This window comes from Eleutherodactylus coqui, chromosome 7 (genome assembly GCF_035609145.1).
Source record: "Eleutherodactylus coqui strain aEleCoq1 chromosome 7, aEleCoq1.hap1, whole genome shotgun sequence".
NCBI lineage: Eukaryota > Metazoa > Chordata > Amphibia > Anura > Eleutherodactylidae > Eleutherodactylus > Eleutherodactylus coqui.
The window spans coordinates 225,371,322-225,395,469 of record NC_089843.1 but is presented as its reverse complement, the minus strand read 5'-3'; the positions used below and the strand labels follow the sequence as shown (position 1 = coordinate 225,395,469).

General features: G+C 42.6%; 1 protein-coding gene across 1 annotated transcript in view; it reads left to right on the top strand.

The window, feature by feature from the left end:
* The window catches only part of LOC136573224 (cytochrome P450 2A4-like), a 58,678-nt gene extending 35,770 nt beyond the window's left edge, over positions 1-22,908 (top strand). The window contains exons 7-9 of the mRNA XM_066574509.1: positions 6,431-6,618; positions 12,870-13,011; positions 22,177-22,908. Of these exons, the coding sequence (XP_066430606.1) occupies positions 6,431-6,618; positions 12,870-13,011; positions 22,177-22,358 (512 nt within the window). The 3' untranslated portion in view covers positions 22,359-22,908. The remainder of the gene's footprint in view (positions 1-6,430; positions 6,619-12,869; positions 13,012-22,176) is intronic.
* The last annotated feature ends 1,240 nt before the right edge of the window (positions 22,909-24,148 follow it).

Sequence of the window (24,148 nt, the reverse complement as noted above, 5' to 3'; positions counted from 1 at the left end):
TACAGCATCAATTTCACAGCCGCATCAAACAATATACAAACCAACGAACATCGTTTTGGATCAATACCATCATTGGCCAATGCACCCCTGGGATATGACAGGGGATGTATAAGCCGGAACTTGTTGGGCTCCTTCTTCGGGACCACTCCTTGGTGGGAAACAACTATATCCTGAAAAGGAGGCGATACAAAAGGTCCAGCCATGTGCTTGAGCCCAACCTCCTTCTCCAGTTTTTCCAAGAGTACAGTTGGATACTGTCGGGCGGATGGCAAATTTTTTATTGAAAAGGGGGTTAAGTGCTGCAGGGAAGGAATTATAAAACCCTCAATAAAAACCCAATTTCAATAAGTTGAAGTTGAACATAAGTTCTATTTGCAAAGGAGACCGTCATGTGAAGCCTCACCGGGGTCCTTCCTTTGTCTAGTAGCTACTGAGCCCTTTCCTTTTTCTTGTCGAAAACACCACAATGCCCCAATGGGAGGACTGCAGTGGGTGCAACACGCCCTGACAATCTGTAATGAAAACAAAGGTTTGGTACCGTGTTAGCCAGTAGAGCAAAATGTGATTGTTCCCAGCAAGAGAAACCACGTAATCTTGTAGATATGATACCTTTTAATGGCTAACAAAAATACATGATGTAATAGCGAGCTTCCGAACCAACGCAGGGTTCTTCTTCAGGCTTAAACGGATTGGATCTGAAGAGGCATGGATATTTATACACACTTATAACATACATACTTATGACAAGGCACAGATATGGATGTAATTGGTTCGCACTTAAAAGGAATTCTGCAACAGCAAATAAACTTTTTTGACTAGGCACTGATAACGGAGTGAAAGTTTTATGGTCCCTAAATTACTGTTGGGGGGGGAGGGGGTCGTCAGGCTAGAAATGCTACAAGAGGTGCACAAACATTTTTAGCTAAACACTGATAAGGGAGTGAAAGTTTATGGTCCCTGAATTACTGTTGATGGGGGTCTTATCTGTGCAATAAATGTCTCACACTTCCCATTCACGCATAAATCCTGGGGGATAATTTAACCCAATATTCAGCGTGTCAAAGGTTGTTATCAATTTATATTCCCAAATTCTTCTGTGGTTTTGTGACTTGAAACCACCCTTCAATATCAAAACTCTCATATCTCCTATGTTATGTCCATGGTTAGAAAAGGACTCGTCCACAGGTAATTCTCTTTTTCTGTGTTTAATCATGTGGTGATGAGATCTCATCCTGGCTTTCAGTTTCTGTCCTGTTTCTCCAACATAAAGACCCCCAACAGGCCATTTACTGCACAAGATCAGGTACACAACATTGGACGTGGAACATGTGAATGTCCCTGGGATCTTATAGTCCTGCTGTGTGTTGGGGATCCCTGTCCGCAGTCAGTACATGTGAGCAGGTCTTACAGCTCCTTACATTACAGGGATAAGTTCCTTTTTGTGTGTCAGAGGGTAATGCACTCCTGATTATAAAGTTCCTCAAGTTAGGAGGTTGCCTGTAACACAGAAGGGGAGGGTTCGGGAATATGGTTTTCAAACGGTCATCCTTGTGTAGGGTATGATGGAGTTTCTTTGCGGTTTTCCTTAGTACCTCTAGTTGCGGATTGTTGCTCCACAAAACTTCTCAACTTGATACCGGAGAACCCCAAGGTTGGAACATTCTACATGCTTCCAAAACTACACAAAGCTGGCAAGTCAGGGAGGCTGATTATCTCAGGTGTGGGAACCCTCACTGAAGGAATCTCAGGATGGGTGGAAGGCAACCTCAAACCACTGGTGAGAAACACAACCAGCTACCTGCAACACACCACGGACCTACTGAACAAACTGTCAATGGTAGGTCCCCTCCCCAATGGCGCCATCCTGGCCACTATGGATGTGGGATCCTTGTATTCCAACATCCCACGCGAGGATGGACTGACTGACTGCCAGGCGCACCTTGAGGCCAATGGGGTCACCTCTGACGCAGTGCTACAAGATTCATCCTCACACACAATTATTTCTCCTTTGGCAAAGAGTTATTCCTGCAACTCACCGGGACTGCAATAGGCAGTAAAATGGCAGCGCAATAGGCCAACCTTTTTATGGCAAAACTGGAGAGTGACTTTCTGGCCTCCTGCCCCAGCAAACCATTGGCCTACTTCCGCTACATTGATGACATCATGATCATCTGGACCAACACCGAACAAGAACTAATAAAATTCCATGAAAGATTCAATGCATTCCACCCCACCATAAACCTGACATTAACATACTCGCATACAGAAATCAATTTTTAAACAACTCAATACAGACATTAGAGATGAGCGAGCACCAAAATGCTCGGGTGCTCGTTACTCGGGACGAAATTATCGCGATGCTCGAGGGTTCGTTTCGAGTAACGAACCCCATTGAAGTCAATGGGCGACCCGAGCATTTTTGTATATCGCCGATGCTCGCTAAGGTTTTCATTTGTGAAAATCTGGGCAATTCAAGAAAGTGATGGTAACGACACAGAAACGGATAGGGCAGGCGAGGGGCTACATGTTGGGCTGCATCTCAAGTTCCCAGGTCCCACTATTAAGCCACAATAGCGGCAAAAGTGGGCCCCCCCCTCCCAACAACTTTTACTTCTGAAAAGCCCTCATTAGCAATGCATACCTTAGCTAAGCACCACACTACCTCCAACAAAGCACAATCACTGCCTGCATGACACTCCGCTGCCACTTCTCCTGGGTTACATGCTGCCCAACCCCCCCCCCCCCCCCCCGCACGACCCAGTGTCCACAGCGCACATCAAAGTGTCCCTGCGCAGCCTTCAGCTGCACTCATGCCACACCACCCTCATGTCTATTTATAAGTGCGTCTGCCATGAGGAGGAACCGCAGGCACACACTGCAGAGGGTTGGCACGGCTAGGCAGCGACCCTCTTTAAAAGGGGCGGGGCGATAGCCCACAATGCTGTACAGAAGCGATGAGAAATATAATCCTGTGCCACCGCCATCAGGAGCTGCACACGTGGGCATAGCAATGGGGAACCTATGTGCCACACACTATTCATTCTGTCAAGGTGTCTGCATGCCCCAGTCAGACCGTGGTTTTTTATAAATAGTCACAGGCAGGTACAACTCCGCAATGGGAATTCCGTGTGCACCCACAGCATGGGTGGCTCCCTGGAACCCACCGGCTGTACATAAATGTATCCCATTGCAGTGCCCATCACAGCTGAGGTAACGTCCGATTAAATGCAGGTGGGCTTCGGCCCACACTGCATGCCCCAGTCAGACTGGGGTTCTTTAGAAGTGGACACATGCAGTTACAACTCCCTGTGGACCCACAGCAAGCCACCGGTGGTACATGAATATATCCCATTGCATTGCCCATCACAGCTGATGTAATGTCAACTTTAATGCAGGTGGGCAAAAAATTAATTGGATTACACTGTAGGCGAGGGCCCCAAAAAATTGGTGTACCAACAGTACTAATGTATCTCAGAAAAATTGCCCATGCCCAACCAAGAGGGCAGGTGAAACCCATTAATCGCTTTGGTTAATGTGGCTTAATTTGTACCTAGGCCTGTAGGCAGCCCAGTTAAAATAAAAATTGGTTCAGGTGAACGTTTCAACGCTTTAATGAGCATTGAAACGTATAAAAATTGTTTACAAAAACTATATGACTGAGTCTTGTGGGTCTAAGAAAAATTGCCCGTTCGGCGTGATTACGTGAGGTTTCAGGAGGAGGAGCAGGAGGAGGAGGATGAATAGAATACACAGATTGATGAAGCAAAAAGGTCCCCGTTTTTGATGGTGATAGAGAACGATGCTTCCATCCGCGGGTGCAGCCTACGTATTGCTTAGGTATCGCTGCTGTCCGCTGGTGGAGAAGAGAAGTCTGGGGAAATCCAGGCTTTGTTCATCTTGATGAGTGTAAGCCTGTCGGCACTGTCGGTTGACAGGCGGGTACGCTTATCCGTGATGATTCCCCCAGCTGCACTAAACACCCTCTCTGACAAGACGCTAGCCGCAGGACAAGCAAGCACCTCCAGGGCATACAGCGCGAGTTCAGGCCACGTGTCCAGCTTCGACACCCAGTAGTTGTAGGGGGCAGAGGCGTCACAGAGGACGGTCGTGCGATCGGCTACGTACTCCCTCACCATCCTTTTACAGTGCTCCCGCCGACTCAGCCTTGACTGGGGAGCGGTGACACTGTTTTGCTGGGGAGCCATAAAGCTGGCAAAGGCCTTGGAGAATGTTCCCCTGCCTGCGCTGTACATGCTGCCTGATCTCTGCGCCTCCCCTGCTACCTGGCCCTCGGAACTGCACCTTCTGCCACTAGCGCTCTCAGATGGGAATGTTACCATCAATTTGTCCGCCAGGGTCCTGTTGTATAGCATCACTCTCGAACCCCTTTCCTCTTCGGGTATGAGAGTGGAAAGGTTCTCCTTATACCATGGGTTGAGCAGTGTGTACACCCAGTAATCCGTAGTGGCCAGAATGCGTGTAACGCGAGGGTCTCGAGAAAGGCATCCTAACATGAAGTCAGCCATGTGTGCCAGGGTACCTGTACGCAACACATGGCTGTCCTCACTAGGAAGATCACTTTCAGGATCCTCCTCCTCCTTCTCCTACTCCTCCGGCCATACACGCTGAAAGGATGACAGGCAAGCAGCATGGGTACCCTCAGCAGTGGGCCAAGCTGTCTCTTCCCCTTCCTCCTCATGCTCCTCCCCCTCCTCCTCAACGCGCTGAGATATAGACTTGAGGGTGCTCTGACTATCCAGCGACATACTGTCTTCCCCCGCCTCTGTTTCCAAGCGCAAAGCGTCTGCCTTTATGCTTTGCAGGGAACTTCTCAAGAGGCATAGCAGAGGAATGGTGACGCTAATGATTGCAGCATCCCCGCTCACCATCTGGGTAGACTCCTCAAAGTTTCCAAGGACCTGGCAGATGGCTGCCAACCAGGCCCACTCTTCTGTAAAGAATTGAGGAGGCTGACTCCCACTGCGCCGCCCATGTTGGAGTTGGTATTCCACTATAGCTCTACGCTGCTCATAGAGTCTGGCCAACATGTGGAGCGTAGAGTTCCACCGTGTGGGCACGTCGCACAACAGTCGGTGCACTGGCAGATTAAACCGATGTTGCAGGGTCCGCAGGGTGGCAGCGTCCGTCTTGGACTTGCGGAAATGTGCGCTGACCCGGCGCACCTTTCCGAGCAGGTATGACAAGTGTGGGTAGCTTTTCAGAAAGCGCTGAACCACCAAATTAAAGACATGGGCCAGGCATGGCACGTGCGTGAGGCTGCCGAGCTGCAGAGCCGCCACCAGGTTATGGCCGTTGTCACACACGACCATGCCCGGTTGGAGGCTCAGCGGCGAAAGCCAGCGGTCGGTCTGCTCTGTCAGACCCTGCAGCAGTTCGTGGGCCGTGTGCCTCTTCTCTCCTAAGCTGAGTAGTTTCAGCACGGCCTGCTGACGCTTGCCCACCACTGTGCTGCCACGCCGCGCGACACCGACTGTTGGCGACGTGCTGCTGCTGCTGACACATCTTGATTGACACATCTTGTGCAGTAAATGGCCTGTTGGGGGTCTTTATGTTGGAGAAACAGGACAGAAACTGAAAGCCAGGATGAGATCTCATCACCACATGATTAAACACAGAAAAAGAGAATTACCTGTGGACGAGTCCTTTTCTAACCATGGACATAACATAGGAGATATGAGAGTTTTGATATTGAAGGGTGGTTTCAAGTCACAAAACCACAGAAGAATTTGGGAATATAAATTGATAACAACCTTTGACACGCTGAATACTGTGTTAAATTATCCCCCAGGATTTATGCGTAAATGGGAAGTGTGAGACATTTATTGCACAGATAAGACCCCCATCAACAGTAATTCAGAGACCATAAACTTTCACTCCCTTATCAGTGTTTAGCTAAAAATGTCTGTGCACCTCTTGTAGCCATTTCTAGCTTGACGACCCCCTCCCCCCCCAACAGTAATTTAGGGACCATAAAACTTTCACTCCGTTATCAGTGCCTAGTCAAAAAAAGTTTGTTTGCTGTTGCAGAATTCCTTTTAAGTGCGAACCAATTACATCCATATCTGTGCCTTGTCATAAGTATGTATGTTATAAGTGTGTATAAATATCCATGCCTCTTCAGATCCAATCCGTTTAAGCTTGAAGAAGAACCCTGCGTTGGTTCGGAAGGTCGCTATTTCATCATGTATTTTTGTTAGCCATTAAAAGGTATCATATCTGCAAGATTACGTGGTTTCTCTTGCTGGAAACAATCACATTCTAACAGTCTGTGGCATGTTGGGCGTTATAGTCTCCCAACAGTTGGATAGCCACAATTTGGTAATTTCAAGGCAGATTCAGCATCCTATTGCAGGCACATCACATGCCTGAATTTACTAATCTCTAAGTATTATGTTTTCCTGCACCGCAGCTAAAGTGCAAAAAGAGATTGATGAAGTTATTGGCCGAAATCGTAACCCAAAATTACAAGACAGGAACAACATGCCTTACACAGAAGCAATGGTTCATGAAATGCAAAGATTCACAGACTTGGTCCCAATGGGAGTGGCACGGAGAACTACAAAAGAGGTTACACTGAAGGGTTACACTTTACCAAAGGTACAATATATAATTACCTGTATGTAGGCATGCTCATATATAGACATATGTTATAATCACGCAAGACAGATGGCACAATAGTTGTAATGTCATAATAACCAGGCCTTTGTTCCATCAAGTATATATGTACCTTATTTGTATACATATACAGGGGGATTCCCAGTGTTTATAGGCATATGTGCCATAAATCCACATGTTATGCCATGAATGCATGAAAAGTCTCCTGGGACTCTCCCATATTTTGAGAATGTGGTCTATGTGCTGCCTTGTTCACAGATTCACCACAGCCATTGGAAACAGCATAGAAGTGGCTGGGCTTGCACGCCATTCTTTACACTAAAATCTATGGGGTTTACAGAAGGAGTAGAGCAAGCCTCAGCTCTTAGCTGTTTCTGTAATTAGCGTAGTCTTCACTGAACAGAGCAGTGTAGTGCAGTAAGTGTGCATGCCCAGTTAACTGTGCCGGAGTCCCCTGAGCAGACTGCACTTGAGGTCTACAGGGGCCTGTGTGTATCAACTCCACTGTATTACTGGACAACATTTACAGACTGGTCATTAAATTCTTTTCTGGTGCTCTAGTATGATGTTCACCCCTTTGTGGCCATAAGGTCTAGATGAGACTATCTGTGTCCATGTGTGTTCAAGATTGCATTGTATCTGATGCAACATTTCTGTATTTACTAGTAATTATTAGGAAATTATAGTACCAGTGTTTCTGGTGGCGCGATGCGCCACACAGCTGTGCTGCATAGTACATCCATCTTGATCCCCAGACATCACACACACAGCTCTGCTCTATCCATCCTGATTCCCACAGAATTCACTCACAACTCTGCTACATCCATCCTGACCCCACACATTACACACACAGCACATTGCACACACAGCTCTGCTACATGGTACATCCATTATGATCCCCACACATCACACACACAGCTTTACTACATACATGTTGATTCCCACACAAGACAAACACAGCTTGGCTCCTTCCACAACAGTGACATCACCGCAGGTCCGTCAGCTCACCGGATCTCTGAAGTGACGGTAGGTTGGTGTAATCTGTCAGGACACCTGAGTTGTGTCTGGGATATTAATGGCTTTGTTGTATTTTCATTTTGTTATTTTTGTCCTCCCCTTCCAAGAGCCCTAACTGTGTTGTTCTTCTCTTGGTCAGGTTCTGTGTTTTATATATCCTATAGGACCTGTGATGACATCACCAGGGGGCGGAGCATAGGAAGAACCCACATAAAGTACTTTCTACCAAACTGCAGAATGTCTCCTCCCACAATAGTGACGTCACCACAGGTCCTTCAGCCTACCGGATGAGGGTGGTCGGTGTCTTCTATGAGGATCGCTGAGTTGTGTCTGAGATAATAATGTCTTGCTTGTATTCTCATTTTGTTATTTTTGTCCTCCCCTTTTTCAAGAGCTCTAACTGTGGTGTTCTTCTGTCGGTCAGACTTTGTGTCTTATATATGTTGTAGGACTTTCAATGACATCACCAGGGGGTGGAGCGATGATGTCATCAGGGGCAGGGCATAAGAAGCACTCACATACATACTCACTGACAAGTGGTCGTTAGTAGTTTGATTATACTTATTTATATAGTGCATACATATATCACAGTGCTATACATCAATTGATACTAGGTTCTGCCTTCATAGGGGTTCACAGTGTAAATTCACCTATTAGTATGTTTTTGGAGTGTGGGAGAAAACCAGAGTACCTGGAGGAAAACTATGCAAACACAGGGAAAACATACAAACTCCATACGGATGTTGTCCTGTGCTGCAAGGTAACAGTGCTGACCATTGAGCCACTGTATGCCATCCTATGGATTAATGACATGTACACTACCATAATATACAGTAAACATTTTGGGTGCTACTACTACCTATAGAGCCTCAGGCAGCCCACTGCTGCCTTAGAGCCTTGTGTGGTGCAGAGTGTTAAGGCAGCAGAAATGCAGTCTTAGGGCGAGCACCCACTGGCGTTTTTTTACCTGCGTTTTGCGTTTTGCGTTTTTCCTGCACAGGCATAGAGATAACATGTGTTCCTGTCCACTGGCGTTTTTTTTGCGTTGCGTTTGCGTTTTTAACATAGGAACTGTCAGTTGAATATGTGTCCCTATTTTTCTCCTAATGCACCCATGAATGTCAATGGAAATTAACAGAAAAGCCGCGAAAACGCCGCGAAAAACGCGCGGAAAAATCGCGGGAAACGCGGCGAAAACGCTGCGTTTTTTCCCCGCGGAAAACGCAAACGCCAGTGGGTGCTTGCCCTAAAGCTCTCACTCAAAACCAGAAGGTTGCAAGTTCCATACCTGTGTGGTTCAGGTAGCCAGCTGAAAGTTGACTCAGCATTCCATTCTCCTGAGGTCCATAAAATGAGTACCCAGCTTGCTGGGGTGTAAAAAGATGACTGTGGAAGGCAATGGCAAACCACCAAGCAAAACAGTCTGCCAAAAAACAGTTATGACTCGGAGCTTGTATCAGGTGACTTTACCTATCACATACCATCATCTTCAAAATTCTGCAGTAATTATTCCTTGCTGGTTCATTAGTTGCACAGTTTGTGCTGGCTATTATTAGTATATTGAGTGTTATTAGTATTCTTACACTGAGAACTGGCTGTCATAAGAGCTCTGGGGTGTCTGACAACATACTTGCTGACTGTTTCTAATAGCAACCAAAGCAAAACAATAGCAAAGGCAGAAGTGCAAAGCACAAAAATAGTCCCTTTGCACTCTAGTTAGATATAGGGCCTTGTGTGGTGCAGAGTGTAAGCTCTCTCCCCGCTTGATTCAGGTAGTCGGCTCAAGGTTGACTCAGCCTTCCATCCTTCCAAGGTCGGTAAAATGAGAACCCAGCTTGGTGGGGGGTAATAAGTAATAATTACCTGAAAGCGCTGCAGAATAAGTTGGCACTATACAAATACCAAGATTTATTTATTATAAAGCAGTGTACTAGAGAAGGTGCATGGTGACTGTTTGCCTATAATACCCTAACTTTTTTAGAATTGTGCTCTATCACTGTTATTAGTATCACCCTCTCTAGTACACTGCATTATCTCATTAGAGCGCAAAGGGACTTTTTTTGTGCTTTGCAATTCTGCCTTTCATTTTGGACCCATTTCTTACAAAAATTTTGGGGTGGTCTGTATGCTGCTCTCCATAAGTGGGATCACCATAAGATACAGAGCGGATTCATTTAGAGCTTGCCGGGAGGGTCTCCAAGTATATTGGAACCATCTGCATAGTGCCAGGTGAGTCACTGAACTCCTATGTAGAAGTGTACATTTGAATTATCTTTTTCAATTTTAAGGCGCTGCACTATTTCTCTGTCATTTCAAAGCATAACAATAGACATGAATACAGCTCTTTGTTAAACTACAGACTGTGACTCCGATCAGTACAGGATAAGTCACAAAATGTTAACATTTTAAAGCTACTTAAATTTTATGAAGAAAATATACAGTACTAGCTGATATACCCGGCTTCGCCCGAGGTAATTTGGTACAGGTATTTACCTGTTGTTCTCATGCAAATTTTTATGAAGTCAGGGTTACTTCAGAGGAACCGAAGAATAAAATATGTATACACATAGAGGAGTGTTAGATCCTCCTCAGACTGCATGTACCAATGTCCCTCTGCAGAATATGCCACCCCTTCTACTCTTTTTACTTGTTACCCTTAAAAGGTAATGCCTCTCTTTATTCAAATTTACCCCCAGACTGGACTTCTTAGCCCTAAAGGCATGCTCCATCCCTGCAGTCCATGGCCGCTTCCTTATGTACTTTAGAGCCTTTCAGTATATGCACACAGAGATCAGTTAGATGCTCCTCAGTATATACACTTAGAGGTTAGTTAGATTCTCCTCAGTATACAAAATATTTCCCTAGGCTTTATGGTTTCTGAGAAACCATGCCGCAGATTTCCGCACAGTTTTTCACACTTAGAATTGAATATTGAAGTTGCAACCCCTTTACTTTTCCTATTTAGGACCTAAAGAATGGTCATGCCAAATTTTACGTTTGTGAAGTACAGATGTGTATTGTTAGTTACATTACATAGGGGGTCAGTTACTTTGGCGCTTAGAATTAAGCCTTTCCAATCCACTGTCTGACCTCTGAAGACATTATGATTTAAGGCTGTACAGCTCCGATGTTGGAAGACGTCCGTCGGGGTTCTCTTACTGTATATTGCCAGCCTCTCTGCTGTCGGAGCCTATCCAACGTGTCACCTCATGCAGTACTGGCTTTAGCCAGCAAATAGCGCTGTTGTATAACAGTAGAAAAAGAGTAAGCCCCCCCTAGGAAATCCAGGATAGAAATTGGATTGGAAAGTGTTAAATAATCAAATAAGAAAAAATGTTAGCATCTTATTACTATTATTATCTCGCCTAGAACCATTCCTCTGAGGCAAAGACATGTTTTTTTCGCTGTATGGCAGCTCAGGAAGTGCTCATAGGGGCTCTCTGTGCTGCTGTACAGAGGTCATAGGGGGTCACTTACTTTCATGCTTTTACTTGAATAATCAAGTTGCAACCCCTTTTTTCTATTTACAACCTAAAGAATGCTTGTGCCAAATTTCAAGTTTTTGTAGTACAAATGTGTGTTATTAGTTACATTACATAGGGAGTCACTTACTTTTGCACTTAGCATTGAATAATCAAGTGGTGTCCCCTTTAGGGCTCCCACCCACTGGCGAGGGCGATAGTGCATTTTTAAAATCACTGCGATATCACAATGAACAATTTGCGATTTTTATGTGATTGCGCTGCGATTTTCCCCCCACTAAACTCGCATCGCAAAGCTCTATGTATTGTGACTGTCCTGCGATTTTTTTATCGCAGCGTGTTTGACACTTTAAACTCAATTATAGAGAAAAGAATCGCAACGCATTCGCGCATGCGATTCTGCGATGTGAGATGCGATTTTTAGCCAACTATTGACTTGCATGGGCGAGGGAAAAATCGGACATCGCACAAATATAGGGCAGTCGCAATCGATTAAAAAATCGCATTCACGCTGCGCAAAAAAATCGCAAATGCGCATAGCCACATTACAACTCATTTGTTTCAAACTAGAAACTTTTAGTGCTCTATCACAACGCTAAAAAAATCGCAAATCGCTAACGCAAGTGGGTGGGAGCCCTTACTTTTGCTATCAAACTACTAGCGACCACTTGTGCATTGTTAGTTCCATTACATCGGGGTCAGTTACTTTGGCGCTTAGAATTAAATAATAAAGTTGCGATCCCTTTACTTTTCTTATTTATGATCTAACTAGCTTACCCGTCGCGCATTGCTGTGAAGACAGACAGACAGACATACATACATTCGTTTTTATATATATAAATAACAACCAATCACAGAGCAGCTTTCATGTTACCTTCACAGTAAGAGAAATAACAACCAATCACAGCGCAACTTTTATTCTGCCTCAGCAATATCAAAAATAGCAACCAATCACAGCGCAGCATTCATTTTACCTCAGCGGTATAATATATAGCAACCAATCACAGCACAGCTTTCATGTAACCTCAGCAGTATAATATACAACAACCAATCACAGCACAGCTTTCATGTTACCGCAGCATTCTCAGAGTTTGTGGCCTACCTGTCTCCTACCATGTCGAACTGCCATGGTCAAACTGTATCATACTTTCTCCAGCCCATACTTCATCCAGCTCATAATCGTGTGGCAGCCACCCGCGTGGCATGCATGCTTACACTGAATAGAATGATATGAGATAGATAGATATGGGATAGATAGATAGATAGATAGATAGATAGATAGATAGATAGATATGAGATAGAGAGATAGATAGATATGAGATAGATAGATTGTATATAGATAGATATGAGATAGATAGATATAAGATAGATAGATATAAGATAGAATTGATAGAATATAGATAGATAGTATATAGATAGAATGATATGAGATAGATAAATATAGGATAGATAGATAGATAGATATCGGATAGATAGATAAATATGGGATAGACAGATAGGAAATAGACAGATTGATATGAGATAGATAGCTAGATAGATACAATATAGATAGATAGTATATAGATAGATAGGAGATAGATAGATAAATATGAGATAGATAGATGGGAGATAGATAGATAGATGGGAGATAGATAGATAGATGTGATAGATATTTGTAAATTGGTGATGATTTACTTTAAATGTCCTGTACATTTATTGCTATAATATTGCTAAAGAATTTCTTGGAAATTTCAGGGTATCAACGTTTACCCAATGCTAACATCAGTTCTAAAAGATCCCACCTGTTTCAAGTACCCAACAGAATTTAACCCGGAGAATTTCCTCAATGAGAAAGGAGCATTTAAGAAGAACGATGCATTCATGCCTCTATCCGCAGGTAACTGTATCCCATTTACAGCCCCATACCTATATGTATCCTAGTCATTACATCTACTTTCTTCTCTCCCGCCATTTCGCTGTAACACCCACATGACTATATTATGGGTCTTTGTCCAACTGCTATTCTGCTATCGGGCCTTATTGTACACTGTGGGTCAACAATTTTATACAGGAGTGTTTTCTCATGGATTTTATCTGAGTCTATGAGAAAAAATGTTGGCATCTTATTACTGAGGTATCTCGCCTAGAAACATTCCTCTAAGGCAAAGACATGTTTCTTCCCTGTATGGCAGCACAGGAAGTACTCATGTGTCCATATTAGGGGACCATAGGGGCTCTCTGTGCTGCTGTACAGAGGCCATCCAGAAGCCCATACTTGACCATGTAATTTTTCAAAAAACGCTACCAAGAAAGGATTGTGTTGGGTAAGAATGTAGAGGCATATTAGAGGCAGAAATCATGTATTTGGGTTAAGATGGTAGCTCTCCTCTCATAGTAAACATAGCTTTGTCTATAGGCAGCAGGGCTGGCTCCAGGCTTATATTTGGTGCTTGTACGATGGCGTTGCAGCGGACTCCTTTGTGGTATGCCACAAGAAGCGGCAGCAAAACAGCAACAGTGTGTTCCATTGGATAACTTGTTAACTGTATTTTATGGGTCATTACAATTACAGTGATACTATATATATGGACATCACTGAAATAATGCTTTGGTATACTTAAGTAACAAGACATAATAGGACCTACTGGAAATTTAAAAATTCACCCAATTCCCCACAGAAGGCATTCATAAATGTGCTTTTTTATTTTAAGTAAATAATCCCACAGTTGCTTTCCTTTACAAAGGGATGTATGAAGCCAGCACAAGAGGGGGCTACCTGGATATCTATATATATAAAGGCGAAAGCCCTCACTGACTCACTCACTGACTCGCCAAAAGTTCTCCAACTTCCCGAAGTCGTAGAAATGTGAAATTTGGCACAAGCATAGATTATCTCCAATATAGGAAAAGTAATTGGGTCCCAACTCGATTATTCAATTCTAGCGCAAAAGAATTGGCGTTGAAATTTTACATACATAATCTAAATCTCTCACTTCCCAATGTCATAGAAACTTAAAATATGGCACACGCATTGAATATGTCATAAATAGAAAAAGTTAATGGGTCCCAACTCGATTATTCAATTCTATGCGCAAAAGAATTAGCATCCAAATTTTACGTACGGAATCTAATTCACTTCCCAATGTCATAGAAACTTAAAATTTGGCAGGCGCATTGAATATGTCATAAAAAGGAAAAGTTAATAGGTCCAAACTTGATTATTCAATTCTATGCGCAAAAGAATTAGCGTCCAAATTTTACGGACGGAACGTAATTTTCTCACTTTCCGGTGTCATAGAAACGTGAAATTTGGCACGAGCATTGAATATGCCATAAATAGGATGAGTTAATGGGTCCCAACTCGGTTATTTAATTCTAGCGTAAAAGAATTAGCGTCAAAATTTTACATACATAATCTAAATCACTCACTTCCCAATGTCATAGAAACATGAAATTTGCCATAAGCATTGAATATGTCATAAATAGGAAAAGTTAATGGGTCCCAACTTGATTATTCAATTCTAGCGCAAAAGAACTAGCGTCCAAATTTTACGTACGGGATCTAATTCTCTCACTTCTTGGTGTCATAGAAACATGAAATTTGGCACGGGCATTGATTATGTCATAAATAGGAAAAGTTAATGGGTCCCAACTCGATTATTCAATTCTATGTGCAAAAGAATTAGCGTCCAAATTTTACATATGGAATCTAATTCTCTCACTTCCTGATGTCATTTTATATAAAGGAAACGTCACATGGGTACCTCCCCGTGGTGTTTCCTGGGTAACCCAGAGAACTATGCAAAATGGTAAACATATGTTTTTCCGGTATCTCTAAAGTAAGCACGACTTCAGAAGATTTTCCGTGTGAACACCAGATAAACACCAGTACCAAATTAACTCGGGCGAAGCCGGGTATATCAGCTAGTCTATATAAAGATGAAAGCCCTCACTGACTCACTCACTGACTGACTGACTGACTCGCCAAAAGTTCTCCAACTTCCCAATGTCGTAGAAACATGAATTTTGGCACAAGCATAGATTATCTCCAAATTAGGAAAAGTAATTGGGTCCCAACTCGATTATTCAATTCTAGCGCAAAAGAATTAGCGTCGAAATTTAACGTACATAATCTAAATCTCTCACTTCCCAATGTCATAGAAACTTAAAATTTGGCACGGGCATTGATTATGTCATGAATAGGAAAAGCTAATGGGTCCCAACTCGATTATTTAATTCTATGCGCAAAAGAATTAGCGTCCAAATTTTACGTACATAATCTAAATCTCTCACTTCCTAAAGTCATAGAAACATGAAATTTGCCATAAGCATTGAATATGTGATAAATAGGAAAAGCTAATGGGTCCCAACTCGATTATTCAATTCTAGCGCAAAAGAACTAGCGTCCAAATTTTACGTACGGGATCTAATTCTCTCACTTCTTGGTGTCATAGAAACATGAAATTTGGCACGGGCATTGATTATGTCATAAATAGGAAAAGTTAATGGGTTCTAACTCGATTATTCAATTCTATGTGCAAAAGAATTAGCGTCCACATTTTACGTACGGGGCGTAATTTTCTCACTTTCCGGTGTCATAGAAACGTGAAATTTGGCAGGAGCATTGAATATGTCATAAATAGGATGAGTTAATGGGTCCCAACTCGATTATTTAATTCTAGCATAAAAGAATTAGCGTCAAAATTTTACATACATAATCTAAATCACTCACTTCCCAATGTCATAGAAACATGAAATTTGCCATAAGCATTGAATATGTCATAAATAGGAAAAGTTAATGGGTCCCAACTTGATTATTCAATTCTAGCACAAAAGAACTAGAGTCCAAATTTTACGTACGGGATCTAATTCTCTCACTTCTTGGTGTCATAGAAACATGAAATTTGGCAGGGGCATTGATTATGTCATAAATAGGAAAAGTTAATGGGTCCCAACTCGATTATTCAATTCTAAGTGCAAAAGAATTAGCGTCCAAATTTTACATATGGAATCTAATTCTCTCACTTCTTGATGTAATTTTATATAAAGGAAACGTCGCATGATTACCTCCCGTGGTGTTTCCTGGGTAACGCAGAGAACTATGCAAAATGGTGAACATATTTTTTCCTCGGTATCTCTAAAGTAACCACGACTTCATAAGATTTTCCGTGTGAACACCAGTACCAAATTAACTTGGGCGAAGCCGGGTATATCAGCTAGTAGATTCATACAGGTACTGATGAACTCAATAGAGACAAATAGGGTTGCAGACAGCACCACCTTAACCCAATAAGGGATGGACCGGTAAGTTGCAATCGCCACAAGAAAATTAGATCCAAATCATTTCCAAAGTAATCAAAGTATAAGAGAAAAGTATGGCAGCAAACCAGGTGCAGATAAATGATGCAGAGCTTTATTCCTCCTCAAGTCACAGATACATGACGTTTTGACACAAAGTCTTTTTCAAATGCAATGAAAACCATGGTACAACAGGGTATATATGCAGTCAAACAGCCAATCAGTTGTTAATTGTAAATTAGTACCTCATGTGGAGGGTTCAGAATCAATGCATGGACACCTGTGGGCACTTCTGGCATCAGGCGTCGTCATGGAGAAAGTCATGTGATAGAACGTCATGATGTCACGACGTACCACACATAGGGGCCTCATACAGCGTGTCTTAAACTGTCACGTGAACACACATCATCGAATGCGCCACATGTGCGCATCAGAGTCAGCGCTTCCAAATAGGGCGCATAAATTAATCGTAAACTTGTGAAAAAAGGCCTGCGTGTCAAAATATGCGTTCCAAAGCGAAGCGCATAGATACTACATATTCAATGCGAAAAAAGACCGAAAGTGTCAACAAGAGTCCATGCATTAATTAGTCAAATACAAGAAATAATACATACAGTACGGGAGGAACAAGGGCAAAACACACAGAGCAAACATCCAAATATAGCAATGTATAGAAACATAGCAGATATAACAGCTGGGATTAGTAGCACCAAGGAAAAGGATGCATGATATAAAAATCGCTACAAAACGTAGCAGAAACCGCTGTATATGAATATGTACAGAATTTATTTGCAAATAAAGGATGTAAGTCCCCATGTGTGGCTCCAAGTTCACTCCGGTAGATTCTAATATCCAATTTCACAAACGAGTATACATTTCAACACTATAACAAAAGAAAAAAGTATAAATAAGCAAAAATATGACAAACATATCAAAATAAATACCAAATACAAAAGATGCAAAAGGAAAAGTAAGACAGATCCGGTGAGGATCACCAGCACTATAGATATTGCGTGATATTGTAATCTATATTGAGGCCATGTGGTGTCAAAGTGTCTAAAGTATAGATCCAGCGGAGTTCTTTTTTAAGGAGAATTTTTTCACGATCGCCACCACGTGAGAGAGGGGGCACACAGTCGATCACCCCAAATCGTAGTTGACCGACCGTGTGGCCACTTTCCACAAAATTGCGCGAAACAGGTAATGACAGGTTCTTGGTACGAATAGAGCTTTTATGTCCATTAATTCTAGTACGAACTTCAAGCGTTGTTTCTCCCACGTACTGCAGTCCACATGGACAACACAAAAGGTAAATTACATAAGAAGAGGAACACGTGAAGAAACCTTTAATCGAGAAAGCAGCACCCATTGATGAATGGTGAAATTTATCACCCTTAAGCATATTATTGCAGCAAGAGCACCCTAGGCACAGGAAATTTCCCGAGCGGCGGGGTGCTAATAATGTTTGCTGTAAACCTGATTTCTTTTCATGCAATGAGTGTACCAAGATGTCTCGCAAGTTCTTACCCCTTTTGTAGGACATCATGGGGGGATTAACAAACTCCTCAATATTATTGTCAGCCATGCGTAGCAATGACCAATGTTTTTTGAGAATAGCAGATAATTGTGTACTTACAGGATTGTATACCGATACAAAAGGGATCTGTTTTGGACCCTCCACCCTGGATCTAAGAGACAACAAATCAACAGGTTGAACATTAGTCAGTTTTTGTGTGGCCATAGTGATTACATTGTGAGGATATCCATGTGATAGAAATTTAGTGCACATCTGTGACAAACGAGTATCAAGTTTGTGGTCAATGGTAATTCGTTTAACTCTAATTAACTGGCTCCACGGCAAGGACCTTACCATTGAGGTAGGGTGAAAACTATTGTATTCTAGTAAACTGTTACGGTGAATTGGAGTTCTGGTCAAATGCCATTTACCTCCAAATAGAATGACATCAAGTCACTCTCATTGCCATGCCACACCAAAAATATGTCATCAATATACCGGTGCCAGAAGACCACCATGGGCCAGAACGCAGACGCATACACAAATTCTTCCTCGAATCTGTTCATGTAAATATTTGCGTAAGTAGGTGCTACGTTCGATCCCATGGCAGTCCCCTGGCACTGCCTGTAGTATTTGCCCGCAAAAAGAAAATAATTTTTTGACAGAATATGTTCAAGTAATGATAGAACAACATGTTCGGAATCGAGAGTTATATCAGAAGATGCTAGTTTGTATCTCACTGCCTCTAATCCCTTCTCATGCGTAATTGACGTGTACAACGATGTCACGTCAAAAGAGGCCAGAATCACATAGTCTGAAATGGTCATTTTACTCAGGATCGTTAAAAAATCACTGGTGTCTTTAACATAAGAGGCACCCGAGGTAGCAAACCTCCGCAGTACCTTGTCCAAAAAAATAGATGCGTGATTAAATAATGATGATCCCCTCCCCGAGACGATCGGGCGTCCGGGGGGTTTACAAGAGATTTGTAGATCTTAGGTAATATATAAATAGTCGGCACCACTGGTGTGATTACGTACAGAAAATCATAAAGGGCTTGATCTATGTTGCCCTCCATGACGGCGTCAAACAAAATATTCCGTAAAAGAGTCTGATACTGACGGGTAGGGTTATTAGCTAACGGTTCATATACGTTGAGATCTGCTAGCTGTCGATAAATTTCAGCCTCATACTGGATTGAGTCCATCACCACCACAGCCCCTCCCTTGTTGGCGGGCTTGATGGTGATGGACCCGTCACTTGACAGCGCTCTAAGCGCCCGACGCTCCTCACCAGAAAGGTTAGATACAGATTTATAGGATACATTACACCTACGTAATTTATTAATGTCGGCATCAACCAAGGAGATGTATGTCTCAACAATATGGTTAGTGTTTGGTGGTTGAAATTTGCTCTTATTATAAATGCCACACTTACGTAAGGTGAAAGGTACCTGTCCAATAGGGTTAGAATCACCATTATTGTTAGAAGTGTCCACACTCAATTGTTGAGAGAAGAGGGATTTAAGGTGCAGTCTCCTAAAGAAGCCCCGTAGACTCAAATCAATCTCAGACCAGTCTATTTGAGGGGTTGGACAATAGGACAAACCTTTTGATAGAACGGTGGTTTCGACCTCCGAGAGTGTCCTAGATGAGATGTTTACCACTAGGTTGGTTGCGTTGTCACCTTTTTGTTGCTGGATCGTGTGGTCCTGTTTAGTGACCCTTTTCCTCCATCTTGCGTGTTTTCTTCCACCTCTACGAACCGATTTGTGGCGGCATTTTTCATTCTCCCACGATTAGAAGGACCTGATCCTAAAAAATGAACTGATCTATTAGAGCCCTGTGAGGATTCATCGGTAGATTCGGAACCGGCCGAGGAAAGACCAAATGTTGACTCCTTAAATTGCTTTCTTCTGGACGCATATCGACCACGTCTAGGTGTACGCATATTACGTTCACTTTTAGTCATGCGCCAACTATATATGCGACCCTTTTCGTAATCATCAAGGTTGCGAAACCACTTCGTCCGTTTAACTGACTCAATGTCCTCTTTAAATTTTTGCAATGATACATCAATCTTTTTAAGCACTGTAGGCCACTGTTCAGTGGATATCTTGGTGGTGATCTGTTCCGCAATGCTCGCAATGTTTGTCAAACATGTAGTAGCTTCAATCTGTAGGTGGTCTATATTCAACAACATTATGTCAAATGAAAATCTGTTACAAATATTTTCAAACTTTAGGCAAAAGTTGGCATTATCAGGAAGAAGAGTGGGTCTAAGGTGTGACCGCAGTCCACGTGGAATTCTCTTAACCTTAAAATATTCGGACAAGGTAACCATATGGAGGTTCAAAGAAACGTACCTCTTTTTTTCCATTTCCCACTTTCGTTGTAATACATCAAGAGACGGGGTATTCAAGAAAGTCCCGTCAAAGCTTGTCCCAGCAAGGATCCTCATCATATCAGCTTCCGAGAACCAGGCTTGGGAGGAAACCGGAGCACCTGTATCCGGATTTTCAGATTCTATTCCGTCCAATTTCTGGGTGCAGGGCTGACAATAATATTGAGGAGTTTGTTAATCCCCCCATGATGTCCTACAAAAGGGGTAAGAACTTGCGAGACATCTTGGTACACTCATTGCATGAAAAGAAATCAGGTTTACAGCAAACATTATTAGCACCCCGCCGCTCGGGTAATTTTCCGTGCCTAGGGTGCTCTTGCTGCAATAATATGCTTAAGGGTGATAAATTTCACCATTCATCAATGGGTGCTGCTTTCTCAATTAAAGGTTTCTTCACGTGTTCCTCTTCTTACGTAATTTACCTTTTGTGTTGTCCATGTGGACTACAGTACGTAGGAGAAACAACACTTGAAGTTCGTACTAGAATTAATGGACATAAAAGCTCTATTCGTACCAAGAACCTGTCATTACTTGTTTCGCGCCATTTTGTGGAGAGTGGCCACACGGTCGGTCAACTACGATTTGGGGTGATCGACTGTGTGCCCCCTCTCTCACGTGGTGGCGATCGTGAAAAAATTCTCCTTAAAAAAGAACTCCGCTGGATCTATACTTTAGACACTTTGACACCACATGGCCTCAATATAGATTACAATATTACGCAATATCTATAGTGCTGGTGATCCTCACCGGATCTGTCTTACTTTTACTTTTGCATCTTTTGTATTTGGTATTTATTTTGATATGTTTGTCATATTTTTGCATATTTATACTTTTTTTCTTTTGTTATAGTGTTGAAATGTATACTCGTTTGTGAAATTGGATATTGGAATCTACCGGAGTGAACTTGGAGCCACACATGGGGACTTACATCCTTTATTTGCAAATAAATTCTGTACATATTCATATACAGCGGTTTCTGCTGCGTTTTTGTAGCGATTTTTATATCATGCATCCTTTTCCTTGGTGCTACTAATCTTAGCTGTTATATCTGCTATGTTTCCATACATTGCCATATTTGGATGTTTGCTCTGTGTTTTGCCCTTGTTCCTCCTGTACTGTTTGTATTATTTCTTGTATTTGACTAATTAATGCATGGACTCTTGTTGACACGTTGGGTCTTTTTTCGCATTGAATATGTAGTATCTATGCGCTTCGCTTTGGAACGCACATTCTGACACGCAGGCCTTTTTTCGCAAGTTTGCGATTAATTTATGCGCCCTATTTGGAAGCGCTGACTCTGATGCGCACATGTGGCGCATTTGATGACGTGTGTTCACGTGACAGTTAAAGACACGCTGTATGAGGCCCCTATGTGTGGCCCCATGTGTCGTGACATCATGACGTTCTATCACATGACTTTCTCCATGACGACGCCTGATGCCAGAAGTGCCCACAGGTATCCATGCATTGATTCTGAACCCTCCACATGAGGTACTAATTTGCAATTAACAACTGATTGGCTGTTTGACTGCATATATACCCTGTTGTACCATGGTACTGATGAACTCAATAGCAATGAGCTGTCTCTAGTGGAGGCTGCAGGAAGTCATTATGACAATGTCATGTCAAGCAGTTCTGTGCGTGGTCTGTACTCCACACCATGGGCCACATAGAAGTTATATGGTCAATGTATGCTATTTCTGGCTAGTAGTTGCCATTCTAGGCCAGTTACACATAACACTGCATTATACTTGTTTATCAGGAAAATTATCAAGAAGTTGTTTATTTTCAAGAATGAGTCAAACCAGTTATCAAATGTCTTCTAATACGTTTATTTAATTTTAGGAAAAAGGAATTGTCTCGGAGAGACTTTGGTACGAATGGAGTTATTCCTCTTCCTTGTCACTATCCTGCAAAACTTTGAGTTAAAATCCCTGGTACCTCCAGAAGAACTTGACATTATTCCAATTGTATCTGGACTGGGGAACTTTCCTAAACCCTATAGAATGGCTTTTATTCCCCGATAACTGGATATCTTTAAGCATTGAGTTGGAAATTATTGTTACCGTGGCAGTAATCCTTCAAATAAATCTGAAAATAGTCACTGAAGAAGAATCCACATTCCCGTCTACATTTTACAATTCATCCTGATGAAGCAGTGTACTTGTTAAAACACTGCAGAAATGCGTCGATGACGTAGTTTAGTGAGATAGTTTATCTTATTTTCAGATAGTCAGTCTTAGTGTAGTGTCAGTCGGCTGCCCAACACCATCTGTCGGGCTGCCGCACCGATGACGATTTAGTCAGTTCTTTATCACAGCGGTGCTGTGTGAGATAATAGGGATATTCCCTTAGGTAATTACTCTCCTGGAGGAGTTTAGGTGTCACCTGGACCATAGGAAAAGCTGTCAGCAGCACGCCAAAGCACACAGGTAATATTAACCCTTAGTGTGCTGGCTCTAAGCTGTTCAATGTGCAGTTACCTTTTGCCTTTTGGTCTTTAGAAATATAAAGTAGGGGTTTTGGATTGGGCCACATTAGAAATGAGCGAGTATACTCGCTAAAGGCAATTGCTTGAGCGAGCATTGCCTTTAGCGAGTACCTGCCCGCTCGAGACTAAAGGTTCGGGTGCCGGCGGCAGGCAGGGAGCTGTGGGGGAGAGCGGGGAGGAACGAAGGAGAGATCTCTCTCTCCCTCTCTCCCCCCAGCTCCCTCCTGCTGACTGCCACTACTCACCGCTCCCCCGCGCCGGCACCCGAACCTTCAGTCTCGAGCGGGCAGGTACTCGCTAAAGGCAATGCTCGCTTGAGCAATTGCCTTTAGCGAGTATACTCGCTCATCTCTAGGCTACATGTGTGCTTATTGTAAGGGTTCATCAGTCACCATTTAACCCTTTCCGCTATTTCTCTGGTCCACAAAATATCTAGTCTTAAAGACAAAAATTAAGGAGGAAAGCAATTGACTAGGTTCTGGAGGAGCCAGCTCATTTCTTTAACACCGCTGACCTCCTCTTATTCATATACATAGGGCAACAATGAACTCCTTACCCACCGGACCTTGCAAACCTTAATTGTGCTTTCTATATGCACACTATTGGGGTTTCCTTCGGGATAGTGTTCCTTCTACCTTGGAAGTACTAATCCCTGGTCCTTCAAAGTGGCCTTGACCATTTATTAACCCTTTCCTCTCCAATTGCACCCTCTTGGGATTAGTGGTTATTTTTAGCATCAGATATCAGCTAAGTTACCACACAACACAAAAATAATAAAGTAAAACCCAAAGAGCGAACACTGTGCACCTAAAACCCCCCTCTAAGGAGTATGGATGGGGGACTTCATTCAAACTTAGAAGGTGCATTACTGTGTAATCACAACACTCACAGTACTTTTCTTTTTCTGTCTATCTGGAATTTTTTGATTCACCCTAGAGTCCCTAAACTAGGGGAGCTCCTTGAATTAGTTATTATCAAAAAAAGGCTAAACCTTACCTGACCCAATGACCGTGTCTGATAAACGATGGAAGGTTATTACCCCACGCACTGTTTAAATATGAACTTGGTGGCTTGATACTGAATATCCATTAAATAGCGGGATCGCTGGCAAATGGATTATTTGGTCGTGGAGCCAAGGGTTTTGGTTCTAGCATTCCCAAAGGCTATCACTATCGTTATATATGTTTTGTTCTGTCCACTTTTGATTTTAAATTTCTTTAATAAAGTTAGTAATTTTTAACAGATTCTTCTTCAGTGACTATTTACAGTTGACAATTATAGTTGATGTTTGCAGTCCAGAGAATATTTGTAAAGGCTTAGTATATT